Source organism: Cebus imitator, unplaced genomic scaffold (assembly GCF_001604975.1).
Source record: "Cebus imitator isolate Cc_AM_T3 unplaced genomic scaffold, Cebus_imitator-1.0 Scaffold46, whole genome shotgun sequence".
NCBI lineage: Eukaryota > Metazoa > Chordata > Mammalia > Primates > Cebidae > Cebus > Cebus imitator.
Window position 1 is genome coordinate 6,057,796 of NW_016107361.1, and position 17,975 is coordinate 6,075,770.

A 17,975-nucleotide genomic window follows, 5' to 3' on the forward strand; every position below is an offset into this window, starting at 1 on the left:
AAAGATTAAATAAAATAAAGTATTAATTAAGGCATAATTTTAAAAAATTTTCATTACATAATTTACACAAAAGTGATGCTATTACCTCCTCTGTGTGGCCTTGGGTGAGGACTGGGCCATTCTCCTTAGAGAGAAGTGGGGTGGCTTTTGGAAGGGCAAGGGACTTCCTGTAACAATGCATCTCACGATATTTGGAATGACTATTTTAAAAAAGAACAGTGTACAATCAAAGTCCTGGGCCACATTATAGAACTCTGGGGGATGCTTGCTCCAAGTGACTACTGTCACCTTTACCGTTCCAGTTTTTAAATCCTGAGTCAAGCCAAAAACAAAAAACAAACAAACCCAAAACAACAAAAAAGCAAATAAAGCCATGCCAATCTCATCTTGTTTTCTTCGCAGGTTAGGTTTTGTCAAGAAAGGGTGTAATGCAACTAAATCACAGTCCGCCTAGAAGCATTTGCAGTAGATGACGGAGGGGCTGGACTCGTGGTACTCCTGCTTGCTGATCCACATCTACCAGAAGGGGGACAGCCAGGCCAGGATGAAGCCGCCCATCTACACAGAGTACTTGCGCTCGGAGGAGCAATGATCTTGATCATCATTGTGCTGGTCACCAGGGCGGTGATCTCCTTTTGCATCATTTTGGTGATGCCAGGGTATATGATGGTACCACCAAACAGCACTGTGTTGGCGTACAGGTCTTTGCAGATGTCCACATCATACTTCAAGATGGAGTTGAAGGTAGTTTCGTGGATGCAGAGATTCACAAGATTCCATGCCTAGGAAGGAAGGCTGGAAGAGTGCCTCAGGGCAGCGGAACTGCTTGTTGCGGATGGTGATAACCTGGCCGTGGGGCAGCTCATAGCTCTTCTCCAGGGAGGAACTGGAGGCTGCCATGGCCATCTTCTGCTCGAAGTACAGGGCAAGGTAGCATAGCTTCTCCTTGACGTCACACACAATTTCCCGCTAGCCATGATGGTGAAGCAGTAGCTTGGTGAGGATCTTCATGAGGTGGTAAGGTCCCAGCCAGCCAGGTCCAGATGCAGGATGGTGTGGGGGAGGGCATACCCCTAATAGATGCGCACAATGTGGGTGACCCCATCACCGGAGTCCATCACGATGCCTACACCTGGCTAATTTTAAGAATATTTTCTGAGACAAAGTCTCGCTATGTTGCCCCAACTGGTCTTGAACTTCTGGCTTCAAGTGATCCTCGGCTTCCCAAAGTGCTGGGATTACAGGCTTGAGCCACCACACTCAACCAGGACAATGTACTTTATTCTGATGGATCTTTTAGATTTGTAAAATACAGATAAACTTTATTTGGTAATTTTAATTAAAAAATCTGAAAAGGGAAATACAGAGAAGTAGAATGTATATTCACATTTTGATAGTAAAAGACAACCTGAAAATGGCTTATGGGAATAAAATTACTTACCAATTTAAGCTTTATGGTTGAAAACTGGTCACCTAACTGTACGTATGGTATATATCCTGAAATCTAGATAATGAAAAGTGATGTGGAAATTGGTTACATCAACCAGTCCTTGCTTGCTTTTTTTAAAAAATTACATATGAGCACATATGCATTTGTAATACATAGAAACATAACATATATTTACATATGTGCCTAATTATATGGTTTATGTTGTTTACCAAAACGACTGCTGAAAGTTCTGTGTGTTTAAGAAATTTGCTATGTTGGTTTTATTTAAAATATGTTTTAAAATGAGCAAAACAACAAATAGACTAAGTTCATAAATAAAAGCATTTTTAAATGCCTCTTTCAGGATATTGCAGCAACTTGCTAAACTGCTTCTGTTTCTCTGTAGATTTAAGGAAATGAACTTCAGCAAATCCCAGAAAAGGAAAGGGAGAATGAGGAAAAGGGAGAAAATTCATGACGGAAGTTGAAGGTCACAGGACTGAAAGGAGAGATGTGGTACTCTACAGATTTTTTTTTTTTTTTTTTTTTTTTCAGATTGTACACAGAAGAGATAACTAGATCAGGAATAGAAAAGGAGCTTTTCTTAAAGTCTCTGAGGAGAGAAAAGCCAGCAAAGAGTTATTTCTGAAGATTCTTAGGAACTTGTTATAAAAAAAGGTAGGGAGGGGAGAGTGCTTTATTGGTAACTTCAGTCTGTGGGCAGGACAGCTGAGTCACATTTTGGTGATGGGATCCGAGCTTCTTGGAGCTTCAGGATTTATTCTAAATGTTCTAGGAAAATAGCAGGGTTAGCTTAAATACCATTATGTTAGTCTTCTGTTAGAAAGCTTTATGTTTAATTATTATTTATTTAATTGTTGTTCTCCAGTTTATTTCCTTTATTATCTCTTCTAGATACTAGTTCTAATTTATCTGCCATATTAAGAGTTGCTTAGTCTATGGACTGAGGAATTTGATTTGCCAGCTTATTTCATTTATTTGTCCAGACACCTGAGGAAACAGAACTCTAATTCTACCTGGTGGCAGCTAATTCAAATTAAAAACTAGTCTAAGAAAGAAGATTAATCCATATTTAAGCTTTGCCCTGCAACCACATCTTGGAGATGGTACTCACATATAATTTTGTGCCACATAAAAATTATTTAAAAGTATCAGTATCACTTCACATTAATAGAGATCATGAAATTGTCTAAAAGTTTCAATATTCTGGCCTAATTGTGAGTTGGGCTAGTTCTCCGGATAAATAAGCGCAGAACTTACTTTTGCCTGAAATATTAAAGTAGTTAAGTAAAAACAAATTACCTGGATCAGTGGTTCTTAATCCTCTATGCTCATTAGTATTCCCTGGAGAGCTTTTAAGAATTGTAGATCCCAAGTCCCCCTCCGTTATAACCAACTAAAACAGGGAGTGGAGCCCTGGGATTGTGTGTGTGTGTGTGTGTGTGTGTGTGTGTGTGCGCGTGTGTGTTTTGTTGTTGTTTGTTTTTCTTAATGCTCTGTAGGTGATTCTCATTTGTAGCCAAGTTTAGAACACTGATCAAGGTAGTTCAAAAAATTAAATACCTAAATTCCTATTTGTGTTTTGAGGCATATAAATTGTTTCTTCAATGGTACTTGCTTTAAAACCACCAATGCACCCAGTGGCCTATAGCTTTAAATGGAAACATTCTTAGAATTGCAGATAAGCCCTTTTATAGTCCATTACCAACCTGTTTTTTCAGGTCTCAGCTCCCTATAACACTGTCTTGTCAAACTCAAAGCATTCGAACACTCTCTGCATTTTTTTTTTTGACTCCATGTTGTTAGGTTCTTGCTGTTTTCTTTCTGTTATACATTCATCTTCTTCTATACCTGGCAAAATACTTGTATTCTAATGGTCATTTAAAGGCATTTAAAAGTCATTGCTTCTGTGACACTGGGAGAATTATAATAAAATCATTTCATATAATGCTGATTTGTATAAATTTAAATCACATGAATATTTCCCTGAAGAGACAAAGTCACATTATCTAATGTAAGTGTACAGTTAATAATCTGGCTCTTCAAAGTCTATTCAAGTACAGCAGGTCCTCAACGCCGTTTGGTTCGACGTCACTCTGTCATAATAGTGATGAGAAAAAAAATCTATTCCAGGCCATGGCCGCTGTCCGTGTGGAGTTTGCACATTCTCCCCATGGTCTGTGTGGGTTTTCTCCAGGTACTCTGGTTTCCTCCCACATCCCACAGCTGTGCTTGCTAGGTGGTGTGTAAGCTGTGCACATGTCTAAATATTCCCAGTATGAGTGAGTGTGGGTGTGAGTGTTAGTGCACCCCGGGATCCTGTCCAGGGTTACTTCCCTCCTTGAGCCCTGAGCTCTGGCCACGCGCAATCCTGAACTGGAAAAATTGGTTAGATGATTTTACTTGTTTTTATCAATCTTTCTCAAGTGTATGTCTAGCTCACATTTATTTCAAAGTTTAACATTAGAAATGTTTTGGCCTTTATTTGGAAGTTTGGTGATGTTTTTGTGACTGAGATATGCACAAGAATTTAACTCTTGTTTATATCAAGTAGCCTATGGTGAAATTGGTTTCCTTATATATGCCACTTCGTTTAAAGCCACAATTTCCAAGAACCTATCCTTGACATTAAGTAAGGACTTACTATATCTATCATCCAGCCGCCTAGTAATTTCAATACCAATAATGACTTAGGCACATAATTCCAGAATAATTTGATTTAGGTTTATGAATTGTTTCATGTAGACATTCGAGTTTGTTATGAACAGTTGCAAATTTCAACATGTTATTCCAATCCTATGAATCACTTTAAGGAAGACCACAATGTACGCTTTTTTTGTTTTTCTGTTTAATATGGGACTATTCAAACTTTGAACAAGAGATATTTAAAATATTAGGACATCCATATTTTTCCGATGCCTTGATTTTTCCCATTTGGTTGTATGTATTTCAAATGGGAAATGAGTGGATACCGTTTCTTTTTCTTCACTTTTTTTGGCTTTAATGCCACAGGAAGCCAGCTTGCTAGCTCCCTGTTACCTGATAGTTTCCTGACTAAAAAGACTCTTCAGTGAGGATCAGCATTTTACCCAAGACAGGAGTCATGATATTTTTTTTCTAAAGATACACATATCTCTTAAAAGGGTCCAGAATATTTCCTGCAAAACTGCGTCTGTCATACGAGCACCTATTAGAGCCACTATCAGAAAAGCTAAGGAAAGAAATCCATCTTTCCTGCACCAGAAAAAACAGACACACCCTAAAATGAGCCAAGAACTTGAACATCAGCAAGATTACAGACCAGCGAAAAAAGTAAATAACATTTTAACTGAAAATTTGATTTGAAAAATAAAAGCTTATCCGTTGGTTCTCTTACTTAACTTTTCCCATTTTTTTCTCACTGCTGGAACTTTGTGAAACATACAGATGACGCAGGAGCATTTGTGTCGACATTCTGAATTTCAATTTTTAATAATTAGGCAGATGGTTGGTTTGTGGTAGAGTCCATTATTGTACAGATTGCAATTTGTTATCTAGTCACAAAATGTAAGTTACTTTCCTAGGACGATTTCGGGATCTCTTCAGATAGGAAATATTACTGTAATTGAAAAACGACCCAACTTTTATCCAAGAGCCTATAACATCTTGGTAACTCCGTGCCTCTATGAACTGTTTCTTTTCCTCTCAAGTCTTTATTGGTCGTAGCCCTAGATTTTCCATCAAATTCAATCCGGCCTGAGCTGCAGGCAATGGCCCTGCTGGGTGCGGACTGCAGGCCCACCACTGGAGGGCGTCTGGACGCTTCCAAACAGCTCTGAAGCGCCTGGAAATCTCAAGTCTGAAGAATGGAAGGCACAGGAGGCAGAACGTGAGATTAGATTTTATTGGGCTAATAAGTAAAAAGGAGAGCTGGCAGGTGTGGGAGCAAAACTAAACTGCCTTTTTTTCTCTTGGGGATCTGCCCTTCCCACTAATGCAGCAAACTCCCTAAAGAACATGAGAAAAATACCGCTGCTCCTGAGCCCGCAGACCCCGCAAGGGCGGGTCTCAGGGGCCTGTGGCCCCGCAGAGCAGGCGTCGGGCTCGCTCCCCGGGCGCTGGACCACAGGGGACGCATTCCGAGGCGCTGGGACAGTCTCGCTGCCAGGAGATCGCGCTTCGGTGGCGGCTGAAGACCCAGGAGTGCAAACCTGCCCTTGAAGTTCAGGACCGAGGGGCCTTTTCCAACAATAAAGGAACTGCTTTCCCTCTCTCATCCCCCGCCCCCGGCCCCAGTTTCTTTCCGCACCAGGTTCGTTAAAGGCGTTTATTCTTTGGGGAGTGGGCGGCAAATCACCCTCCAGGTTGAAATGGAAGAGGTGTGAGGTATTTCTGAAGGGCTCGTCTGCCGCATTCATTTCCTCTCTGTGGAAGGTTCGCACTGAATTGTAATCACTTTAAACTGTGATTTGCCTGATTTTTAAAAACGTGTTTTCAGAGCATCACTTTAAAGAAAACTTGCTTCCTGCCCAACAATCTTTAAATTCCAAGCGGGGAGAGGAGGGCTGAAAGGCACAGGAGGGGGTTCTCAGATTTCCAGTTCACCCAGCGCCCGACAGCGTGCGGCTCAGGGAGCTGAGGGAGATTGACAGGAACGCGCACTCCCTGAGGCTCCGTTCCAGCCCATTCGCCACCTGAGGGGCCCCAGAGACAGATGCCGGCTCTCCAGCCAAAGGGTGGGCACCGGTTCCTTTAAAATCGAAAGACCCTACTCCCAGGTAAAAAGATGTCAAATTATTTCTTTACCCAGACGGAATTCAGCACCCAAAGGGTTACACGTGGCTGCTGGGCTCGGGCGCAGGAGAGGGCGCCTCGGCACTCCCAGTAATTCAATTAGTCAGGTTTCTGGAAGGTGGGGCGGGGGGAAGGGGTAGGAGGCGTGGGGAAGGGAGGAGATTAGGAAAACGCCTCTTTCTCGTGGAGCAAACCAATCCGGTTGGAGTAAAGAGAGGAAAAACCCCCAATCTGCAAGCAAACAGCAGGCTCTTCCCTGACTGGCTGCTCCAGCTGCCCCCACCCCACCTTTCCCAAGTAAACTGCATGGAAGGAAAAAAGGAAGGCAGTCCACATGACCCGGGCCGCCGCGGCAGCAGCGCCGGCTGGGCCCGGGCTGGCGGCGCCTCCCCCTGCTCGGTCCGGAGCTCACACCCGCACTCGCGCCGCCCGCCTGCCAGCCCCGCGCCCCGCGCAACACGCCCGGGCGGAGCCCCAGCCCCCGCCCACGTCCACGTTCACGCGCGCGGCCTCGCGCTCTACTGAGGCTGCTGCTGCTGGGTCGCCGCCGCTGTCGGCTTTACACGCAAGTCATTAACGAGGGGGCGTGCCCGAGGAGATTTTTCCCATAAAGCATTTTTTCTCTCCTTTTTTCCCCCCTCTTTTGCAAAACTGACTTTTACAAAACCCTTTCCACTTCTTGCCAGTCGTTTCAATCCCTCCAGGGCTGCTCGTGCTGCTGCTGCTGCACTCAAGTTTATTTATTTTCCCGCCTGGGTAGGGGTTTTAGGATTCGGTTGGTGGTTTTCACCTCTGTTGCTGCTGTGTCTAAGGAGGGAGAGAGGAGCAGCTGCGGGAGGATCGGGAAGGTTTTCTGATGTAGTCATCGGGGAGGTGCCACTCGCTTGTGCGCTCTCTTTCTCTCGCTCTCTTTTTTCTTTTCACATTTCAAACTGATTGATGCATCTCTACAAGTTGCTGGGCTTGGACCCTCCGGAGTCGCAGGGACACTTCTGAGAGCTCACCCCCCGCTCTTGGCAGCGCGTGTGGGGGCTCAGTCTCCCTTCCGGAAGGCGATCAGAGACTGACATCAGCCCATCCAGGAGTTGGAGGGATCCATTTGAAAGTGATTGTTTCCCCTCCCGCTCTCCAGCCGAACAGTGGGGTTGGCGTCGTCTTGCAGGTTTGGGCATCCCAGCTCCTCCAGGCCGGCTGGTTCTTAACCTCTGCTCTTCATTCACTCTGGTGCACCCACATCCAGTCAAAGAAAGCACGCGCGAGAAATCCCCGAGGCTCTGCCTGCACCCGGGGTGCCCTCTTCTGCTACCGCCGCGGTCCGACTCCGCCGAGGGACCTGCTGCAGACGTGAAGAACCAAACTTTTCTTTGAGGTTTTCGAGGCAAGACCGCTTCTCGCCGGCGCAGCTGCCGCGTAACCAGTTCCAGGACATCGGTAGAGCTGGGTTTGCGGCTCCGGATCCCCACCCTTCTCAGCGCACCGCCCGGTACCGCAGCACCTACGACTCCTCTGAGATTTCGGGGGATCGCCCGGCTGACGCACAGAGGAGGCTGGGGAAAGGGGATCTCAGACTCCCGGGATTACAGCGCGCAGCCCCCATCTGCACGTCGCCTTCCTGCAGTTTCCCACCGGCCGCCAAAGTAACTTGAAGCGAAGCGGGGCGCAGTGCGAGGGCCCCAGGCGGCGGCAGAGCCGTGTGTAGTCCGCAGCGCCGACGCTGAGCCGGGCCCGGCGGGCCGGTGTATGTCTCCCCGCGGCTGCGGCGCGCAACTCCCGGTGACTGTGCAGCGCGCGCCGCCGCCTGCCCCGACCCGCGCTGCAGCCGCCCGGCCCGGCGCGCACCTCCCTCTCCCGGGGTGACCGGCCTGCCGCCGCCGCCCGAGACACAGCTTGGCACCCCTTCCCCCGCCCTCGCCGCCGCCACCACACACACGCACGCTTCTCTCCATCTTGTGATTCCTTTTTCCTCCTGAACCCTCCAGTGGGGGTGCGAGTTTGTCTTTATTCCCCCTACCCCACTGCCTTTTCTTCTCGGTCTCCTACCTCTCCCCAGCTTGGCGGGCGCCTCTTTCTTTTTTCGCCCACCTTCATTTTTATTTATTCATATTTATTTGGCGACTGCTTTCTCTCTGTCCCTTTCTTCCCTCCCTACGGATCCCCGCTCTCTCCCCGGAGTGGCGCGTCGGGGGCTCCGCCGCTGGCCAGGCGTGATGTTGCACGTGGAGATGTTGACGCTGGTGTTTCTGGTGCTCTGGATGTGTGTGTTCAGCCAGGACCCGGGCTCCAAGGCCGTCGCCGACCGCTACGCTGTCTACTGGAACAGCAGCAACCCCAGGTAAGCCAGTAAGGGGCGGAGAGCCGGGGCTAGCCGGGCCTCGGGGCCCTGCGGAAGGAGCGGCGGCGGGGAACGGCGCGCACCAGCCACGGGCGGCGCGCGCCCTCAGAGCCTGCGTCGCCTGGGCGCTGATGGCTTGAGGTGTCGGCGGGAAGCGCTCGCGTCGCGCCCCTCTTTGTTAAGGCCAGGTGCCCATGGGAGTCCCTGGGGCTGCCCAGACCAACTGCTTCGGCCAAGCGTGGGGACACTCGGAAAAGGGCGGGAGCTGGGGAGTCGGGACTTCGCTTCACAGCCCCGGCAGGCTGGCGGGCATCCGGATCCCAGCGCGGGGAGTGCCCCGTGTGCGCCGCTCGGAGCTCCTGCCTGGAACGTGGGTCCGCAGGGACTGCGCAGAGAACCCGCCAAACATCCCCCAAAGTTTTTTATTTTTTTTTAATTTAAAATTTTCCTTCTCTTTTCCCGGTGCGCGCAGAGTGAGCGCACGGGCTAGGGGAAGTGAGGGGGGCTGGGAAGCGGAAGCTTTAGGCTTTTATTTTCCTCTTCAACTGTGAGGAAATCATTCGGCCCCTGAGTCAGTCTGGGCCCGGCGCACTTGGCAGTGGAGAGGATTCTTCCACATTCTCCATCCCTCCACCCACCCCAGTGGGTTCAAGGTGCCAGAAAGTTTGATCTAATACCGGGTTACGTCATGTGTGCGGAACAAGCTGCCAGAGTTGGCCCAACCAGGAGGTGGGAGCCCTTTGCTATGGCCTGGCGATGTGCAGCCGGAGGAACGCGCGGTTACCTGGAACTGTTTTGCTGGCGTCCCCGAAGCCCGCCGGGTACGCGGGAGACCAGAGGTGGGCGCCTGGGGCCATCCTAGCGCGCGTGCTGGACACCAGCCAGCCGCAGACGTCCCGTGTTTTCGGACCCTGAAAGTGGAGTGGGAAGGTTATCCAGAGTGCCCGGCGGGATCCTCCAGGTGTGGAGCAGTTCCGAACCTTTATTGTTTCCCGGCCTGTACACAGAAGTCGACCCCGCTGGGCGCATACAGCAATGCTTTCTCCGGGACAGAGGCCAGCTTCCAGCTGTGTCCTGATCACAGTGCCCTCCTAGGTACTATTTATTAAAATCATAGGTTTTCCCCTGGGCTGGAGAGGAAGTTGGGAAGAGAGAGGTGGGAGGCCGAGGGGTTAGCCTAGAGTTGCTGCGCGCCCCGAGTTCCAGCAGAGAGGGGGTCGGTGGTTACCTCTAATTTTTCCGGCGGGCTCTCTCCGCCTGCCTCCAGCCTCCCCTCGGCATGAAGGCAAGAGAGGGATTCCCTGCTTGAGTAATGTCAGTAATGAAGATGGGAAGATTTCCCCACTCGCAGTCCGCGGGTAACAGAATCGAAAGGGAGTTCCCCCAATCCTGCTAATCCAGGATAGTCTTACTCAGGTAGCCCGAGTCCTAAATGCACCGCTGAACAGGAGTGCAGATATTACTGAAAGTTTGGTTCAAAAAACAAGGGTCTCCTGGAGGTGGGTGGTGGAATGGGGAGCGATTTCTTCTTTGACATGCCACTTACCACTATTAAGAAAAGAGAAAAAGAAGCCATCCTGCCAGAGGAGATGCCTTTTATTAAAGCTGACAAGACAAATAGTGCAAGCTTTCCAGTTGTGATGGTGTTAAAAGCAAGTCTCATTATGTTGGTTGGTTTTATTCCCCCCGTTTGCGCTTTATTAGGCAGCATATACGAAGCAGAAATTGGATCTCTGAACTTTAGCACCTTACTAAATAAAGCAACACTGAAATAGTTTCGTTGAATTTGGAATATTTTGCTTTTGGTTGTCTTTTCTTTCCCACTCCAAACTCCACAGTGTGATCTTTTTCTCATGGCATTCATTTATTTGGATACTTGGGTGTTCCAGTCTTCCTGGGTTAAAACGGAAAGAACCAGCAACACCCCTACTCTAACCCCCCTTCTTAACCTGTCAAGCTAGTCTGAGTTAGTTTGAGGACATTTTATCTTAGGTTATCTCTGTTTTATGCTTTTGATACTGTTGTTTGGTTTGAGATTAGCACATTGATTTTTGTCACAGGTCACGTTTTTTAATAGATCTGCCCTGCCTGCAGAAAACTCTTCTGCTCGGGATGGCATGGAGGCTTTGAACCTGCCCAGACAAAGTTAATATGCAGAATTTTAAAATGCCAAGAGTATTTCTAAATCGGTATTCTAATTTCAGGTTTGTGGAAATACCTTTCTGTTTGATCATTATCAGTCTGATAATGTCAAAAAGAAAGAATGATGTACCCCTCTCAACCCCAAGAGATTCAGCCCTAACACTTATTATTCTTAGGAGTTTATGGACGCATTTATCTTGTTATAAATATTATAACAATTAAAAACTTCAAAAACCATATTTTAAAAGTAGGCAGTTTTATCTCTGAAGTGTTGAATAAAATGTTGCTTTTTCGATGCATTAAGAAAAGTGAACTTGGATATAATTTTAAAGAGGCCACATGCAGAATAAGTATTTCAAAAATAAAAACAGTTTGTCACCAAAAAATCGTGAGAAAATATTTCAGAAAATTTCCATGGGTTTACTAAATTTTATAAATTCAGTTTACAGTTCCTTTTCATATGTGTTATTTTGTAAAGTAAGCTGGCCACACCCTGTGTCTTTATATTTTGCTAAACTAATAAGACTTCAATCTTTTGGGAAAAAACATAGAGGAATTTAATTGCAACTTAAAATTTTTTTTCTCTCAATAAATAAAGTTCAGTGGGCACATTAAACTGGTGATAATGGATACTGTGTCTAAATGCAGTACATCTACTTTAGCTTATACTAACAGATTCAATTTGAAATTATGTTTAGGTAAAATCAGAATTAAATATATTGTAATCACAGGATTAAGTACAGTATCTTACTGTGTAAGTTGAGTATCTGATAGGTGTTTATCTTCTACATGGAGTTTCATTACAGCCTCTCCATTGATACCATGAGCATCTGTAGATGTAATTTCACAGGAAGAAATATTAAATTTATTTACTCTCAGAATAATTTTACCATTAGAATCTACGTACCCAGGTATTGACTTCTGAGAAGTGGATACTGAGTTTTCAAATGCTGATAACTTTTTAGTTGCTAGTATTTATTGGATAGGGGACCAAACTGATTTTATGTGTTGAATTGGCACAATTCTGTGAAATAGCAACTGAAAAGTATCAGTTTGAATAGAAATATGTGATAACATTTGCCTAAATGCATCTTCTGTATTTCCAAAATTTGAAAACTTGTATAAGTTTTACCTAAAAGTGTAAATAATCAAATGATCCTTTTAATATTATGCTGAATTCTAAACTGGAATGTCACTAAGTAACTTTGAATAATGAAAATACACATCAAGAAGAATATAACTATTTGTCCTTAATTTCTTTAAGAATGTAAAAAACTTTAAGTAATGTTAAAAAGACTTCCAATAATAAAACTTTACTTTCATTCTCATTTAGTAGCTATGCTTATAAAGAGAGTCATAATATTAAGAACATGCCTCTTCATCTGAAGTATGCCATAAACCATTTGGTGATTCTAATGAGAATATACTTTTAAACATCATGTGCATATTGAAAGTTCTTCTTGGATTCTTTTGACTATTTTCCAAAATGATATTAGGGTAATTAAACATATCTCCTACTGGTTGGCATTATTGATGCAATAACCAAATAATACGCAGCAAATATGACGAACACACTTTTAGGAATACCGATTTTCTTCAGCCTGGTGTATTGCTTCTGTTAAGGTTTGAGTGTCATCAATTTAAAACCTTACATATTCTTAAGAGGAAAATATCTCTGTAATTCATTAAGGATTTACTAAACTTTAACCTAATCATGGTTTCTTTGGACTTTTTCAATTCTTGTAGATACTTGTAAATTAAACATTTCATATTAGAGTAGCAGGTAATTGACACCTTTTTGTTTTGTTAACATGTAACCTTGGAGTTGTGAAAGTAATGTGAATTCTAGGTCAATACTCCCAAATCTTCTGGCAGTACAGGTCAAATGTATGTGGTTAAGAAGAGAGAAGTAGTGACATTTTTTTTTTCCTAATCATATTCCCTTGAGTATTTTTCTTCTTTCAAAATTTAATTGCTCCATTTATAAAAATCTGAGCCATCATCATTTTGATATATGTATTCCAGTATACCGGCACTGTGCCCTTTTCACTGACAAATAAATGAAATCAACATGGTTTCAATCTAAGAATTTGTTGTGAGTAAAGATTGAAAATTTATCTTGGTTTTGAATGAGTTTTGTCACAAAACTTATAAAGGCTTATCTTTATTTTTGAAATTTTAAATATTTTAAGTAATGTTTTATATGTTAGAAACATAAATGTTCTTCAACTAAAAGGCATTAACTTTAAGAATCTATTAACTTTAAGCCTCAATGTAATGTATCATTTTATTAGTTGTATTGGTAGTAATTTTTATTATTCTGAAATTTATATCAGAATTTATGCAAGTACCAGGATAAAAATAAGGCAGTATGACTGAGATTTATAACCCATATTTTTATGCTTATATGTTTATGAGGGACCTGAATTGTCCCCCCACCTTTTTTAATCTATAAATTTGTAAAGAGAAATATGCTTCTTGCTTTTTGGCCAGTTTTCCACAGAATTTTGAAAAGCAGAGTTAGCAACTGAGATATGTTCTACCTATTTTATTCATTATTTTATGTATTTACAATAAACTATCAGGTATACTCAACTGTCTGTTTTTCAGATGACAGGAACATTAGAGCTATTTAGAGCAGATTTGGCTATACAGTCCAATTTGGCATTTTCAGTGTAAGACCAAGGTCAGTAAACTACTTGTGATTAAAAGTATGAGTCTTCAGTAGTTTATTACTCTCTGTTAGGTGATTTTAGTGGTAATAACTAAACCATCAGCTCGCTGAACTAATATCTTGTTATGTGTGTTGTGGCTGATAATCAATAGCTTCACAGGCTTCCACCTTTGAAGGCTGAGGATCAGGTTTGGAGGGAACACTTAGTTACTTGGGTGCAAATTAAACTTGTGAATTTCTTGCCATTTAATCTTGCAGAATGCCTTCTGAACAGGCATTTCATTGCATTCTGTCCACTGGCCTGGTTTCCTGTTGGATAAGGACAGATAAAGATGAGTGCCTCCTTTTCTCCCCTGTTGCTATGAACCAAGCAAGCTACCAGCTTCATGCTGGGCCAAGAAAATGAATGAATACAATTAGTCCTTCGGGAGTTCTGGCCTTTGCTAGCTTGGGATAAGTATATGCCAGAGAATTTACCTTTAAGAGAGAAAAAGCATTAAAATAAAAATGAACAAAATATAAGAATATGTTAAGAATAGAATTTTACATATTGGGTAGCATTTGGTCTAGCGCTTAGTGTTTTTTTTTTTTCGACATAAATCAATTTAAACATTTTTTGTAAGATACCACTCAACCCTCTTCATTTTTGTGTATGTGTTGAATAACTTCTGTAGCATTAAAGACTCAAGAAGCTGTGATGTTTTGTTAGAAATAATGAACGACTCCATGTTGACGATTCTATATTATCAATTTTCTTTTCAGAAGCAGTATACAAACTGTTAGAATAGCATTCCTGATTAGAATATCCATGTTGAAAAGGAAGCCTCTATTTCCCTAAGCACAGTGAGGAAGGTCCTTGCCTCTTATCCAGGACAACTCAGTCAGATCAGCCTTCTGAAAAAAAAAAATGCCCTTTGATCGTTTGTGACGGATAACACCTTCATTTTCAGGTATAAAAACCTCAAAGAGGAGTATAAGAAATGAGGTATTAATATTCACTTTTAATAATTTGTCTTGCGATGGTGGTCTTAGACAGCCAAACATCAATAAATTACTGTCTCTTTTAGTGCCTGATTTATATTATCAAATTTATATTTTAGTCTGCTTTTCAACCTATGTCCTCAGCTGTTTTGTAGAAAAGTTTCTTGTGATTAATGTGAACTTCCAGTGCTTTTGAATAGGATATTACTCACTACTAGGAGATCTATTTCCTCTTAAATTTGTCTGCATTTATTTTTCAAAATTTAGTCATTATGGAGCTAAATGAGCACAATGACACAGGATAAGTTACCTTAAAATTAAAAATTAATCAAGTTTTTTCTGACTGCAACTATTTTGCATGATCTTGAGTAAAATAATTCCTAATATCTTCATAGTCTTGATAGTACTTCTTATTGTACTCTCTGAAGGATTTATTGTAAACTACTGAAATCCATGTGCTGTTTTCTAATTGAAAAATTTGAGTGGATGCAAATTCTTGTTTTTGAGGCTTCTGAATATAATTTTCAAACCGTAGACTATATAGTTCAATGAAAACATTATTTTAAAATATTGAAAACTCCTATTTAAGCTAGCTAGTTGCTGAGAGACAGTAGTGTACCACAGTGATGGTTAGCTCAGCTTTCATTCAGGTAGAATTCTATCATTTTCAATAAGGAAAAATAAACCTTTGTCATCTTTAGAAACATCCTTCATACAATTGACAGTTGACAGGTTGAAGAAAATGTTACTGTCAGGTCTTATTTTCCACTCAAGTGAGGAATAAAAATAGGTTTGAATGATTTTTTAAAATTTATTTAAAAATTATTTCAAGATGGAGAAAAATGCTCTTAATTTTTATATGCATATCAGAATTGATCTTCGAGTTGCTTTAGGGAGGGTCAGCAAAGTGTAGTTCAAGGAGAGATTGTCTCAACAGTAAAGTTCCTATTATTGTTACTTTTAGAAAGTCAAGTACAGTTGATTTGATTTGATTGTAATAGGATATTACCGCATGTTTTATGATGGGATTCTTAGGAGATAGAAATGTTCTTTCTATTATTACTTATCAAGTGACCTGATTTTTGTGACTGATGATCACAATTCTGATATGAACTAAAAGTGGGAGTTTGAGCATAGCGAATACGTATATGCCTTGGACAATCATGTTATTAGTATGCATCCATTAGACCTGTTTAAAAATCGCTTTGCTATTAATGATTTAAAATAACTGCATGGTATAATATATGGATTACCATGTGGAAGTACATGAATACCTACTTAGAGATTAGAAAAAATATGATTAAGTGCTTATTTCCTAATTTAGAACAGCTAGTTTTTTGGCTTTCAGTTAAATCAGCGTGTTTTCTCCCCCCAGAAGCAGCCATCTTGTTTTAAGACCGATTTTATTTCTTTCGTGAAGTTGGTCCGGAAATGAATATGGACGATAGAAAAGGACTAAACCACTTTATAATCATTTTGGCAGGGCTCTCTACAGTTAAAGCTCTATCTTAAGTTATCTGCAAACTTACTAAAATGCTATCTTCTCATATTTAGTTGACAGAAAAGGTTGTTTTAACTTAGCAATAATATGCTTAAACCCGGGCATATTATATATTAATGTTAAAGGTTGGGCTGTACCATGTTTCCATACATTTTTTTCTTGAAGCTTATACTTTATGGCTAATTTCGAAGTAATATATTAATATCCCCTATTGTCACCTCCAGCCCCAAATACTGATTTCCTTTTTCTGACTATGCTAAGTAGTTCTTTTTATTTGTTGGTTGGCTTTTTTTTTTTTTTTTTTTTTTTTTTTTTAATTCTCAAGTCTACTAGGAATCTTTCTCCAGCAAAAGGTACTGATAAGAGTATAGATACCTCTAAAAATGAAGCAGTTGGGGTTAAGATGTGTTATAATAATTCAGAGCCTTTTTGTCTCTGAAATACAGGCTCTTCCTATCTCGTTAGACCAAATCTTTCTTGTGGGTTCTCATAGATTATTTTACAAGTAAATTCATATTTGTTAATAAAAATTATGAGAGTATATCAACTGAGTCAGCTATATTTTCTATCATGTTTTGTATTTCTGGATACATTTAGAAAATCATGTGTCCTAATAAACTTTACCAAAAATGTATACTATACTCCTTAGTACTGTATGTGTTTGATGATGGCTGGAAACATTATTTGTATGTACTGCAGTAAAAGCAGAGCTTCCGTAAGATTAATTTCAAAAGTAACATGACTTAGTCTGATTAAGCTGGGCACAGATAAATACTAATGTCACTTACGAAAAACTGCTTCAGTTCATTAGCGGTAGGATTTTGGGTGGTTGTAGTTGTGTGGTGTAAAGGCAATAAATAAAATGCATGTTTTAATAACAGATACATGTATCATGGTATGGTCCAAGTATGAGTTGACCATTTTTGCACAGAAAACTTTCCTCTGATGTCTAGCATTTGTTTTGCTTTGACTGGCTAGTGGAGAAGACTAAAATAACTGAGTGATCAGAGTGACCTTTTGTTTTTAAATGAACTAACAAATACCTTTTGTTTTTTTATCTTGCTGTTTCCAAGCTGTCAGAGTTTCCATTTTAAGATTTATTAATGATTTATATATGTAAAAGCTATAATTAAGAATTAACTCTTGCCTCTTTCCCTGAAAATTATAAAAGTAAATTAAAGTATTTTTATATGAAACATGCAGCGTTATGGTTTGAATTAAATCAGGCTATGGCATAGTTAGGTTGGATAATTATAGTGCAAATTGTTATTTAGGTTATGATGATGGCAGACATGATACTTGATATTTCATATTTTGTAGATGTCAGTGGGATATACAACTTTGTCACGTTTACTGAACTCAATAATGTATAGGGAGCTTTACTTTCTGGCTACATTTTTAATAGTATTTCATTTTATGGAGACAAATGAGAATGGGGGAAAAGAAAAAATAACTCTAAATATGGGAAATTATCTTTTGTGTCTAACAATTAGGTTAAACAAAGTGGGAGCAAATGAACCTAGTTCCCCTTCTATTGTTTCAGGGCAAGAAAATACAGACAGATGTCGGAATGTGGAAGCTGTGACCTCTGACTTGCACAGCATGGCCACTGCCCTGACACACAAGTGTCCTGAGCCACCATCGTAGCAGGATGCTTTTTTGAAGTGACTGACACTTTGAGATGGAGATCCTGGAACTGATTCTGTAGCTATTTGTAGCCCTCCAAAATACCAGTCTTTTTAATACTCATTTTAAGTTTCTCACCTTACCATTTATGAAAATATTTCTTTAGCTCAGACAGAGCTTTTGTGGCTTGCTGATAGCTTCTGTATCTATATAGTCACTGTAAATCTTTGCCTCCCAATAATTTTATTCATTCATCGTGTTAGGATGATGGAGGCTAAGGGAAGCTCAGATGTACGGTTCTGCTGCAGCAAAGTGTTTGCCCGCTTTATTTAGCTATTACTTTTTTTTCTTTTTTTCTTTTTTACAGACAGATGAAAGCAGTGGTTTTGTTAAAGGCCTTTTCTTTTAGCCTCTGCTCTGCAATCTCGCCAATAACCTCTGGGTTCAGGCAGACCATTAATGTTTTAGATACTGTGGCATTCAGTGCTTTCTTCAT

The 17,975-nt window shown here is 41.6% G+C and overlaps 1 protein-coding gene and 1 pseudogene across 3 annotated transcripts in view; one reads left to right on the plus strand and one right to left on the minus strand.

Moving 5' to 3' along the window:
• Positions 1-37: 37 nt before the first annotated feature.
• Positions 38-5,847, minus strand: LOC119470994 (annotated as a pseudogene). The gene is made up of 2 exons (XR_005199983.1): positions 5,460-5,847; positions 38-1,132 (listed from the first exon to the last, which is right to left on the minus strand). The product of XR_005199983.1 is annotated as an actin-like (transcript).
• Positions 5,848-8,142: 2,295 nt separating this feature from the next.
• EFNA5 (ephrin A5) overlaps positions 8,143-17,975 on the plus strand; it is a 286,969-nt gene continuing 277,136 nt past the window's right edge. For both annotated transcript variants that reach the window (XM_017527236.2, XM_017527237.2), the window contains exon 1: positions 8,143-8,555. In XM_017527236.2, the coding sequence (XP_017382725.1) occupies positions 8,431-8,555 (125 nt within the window). In that variant the 5' untranslated portion in view covers positions 8,143-8,430. The remainder of the gene's footprint in view (positions 8,556-17,975) is intronic.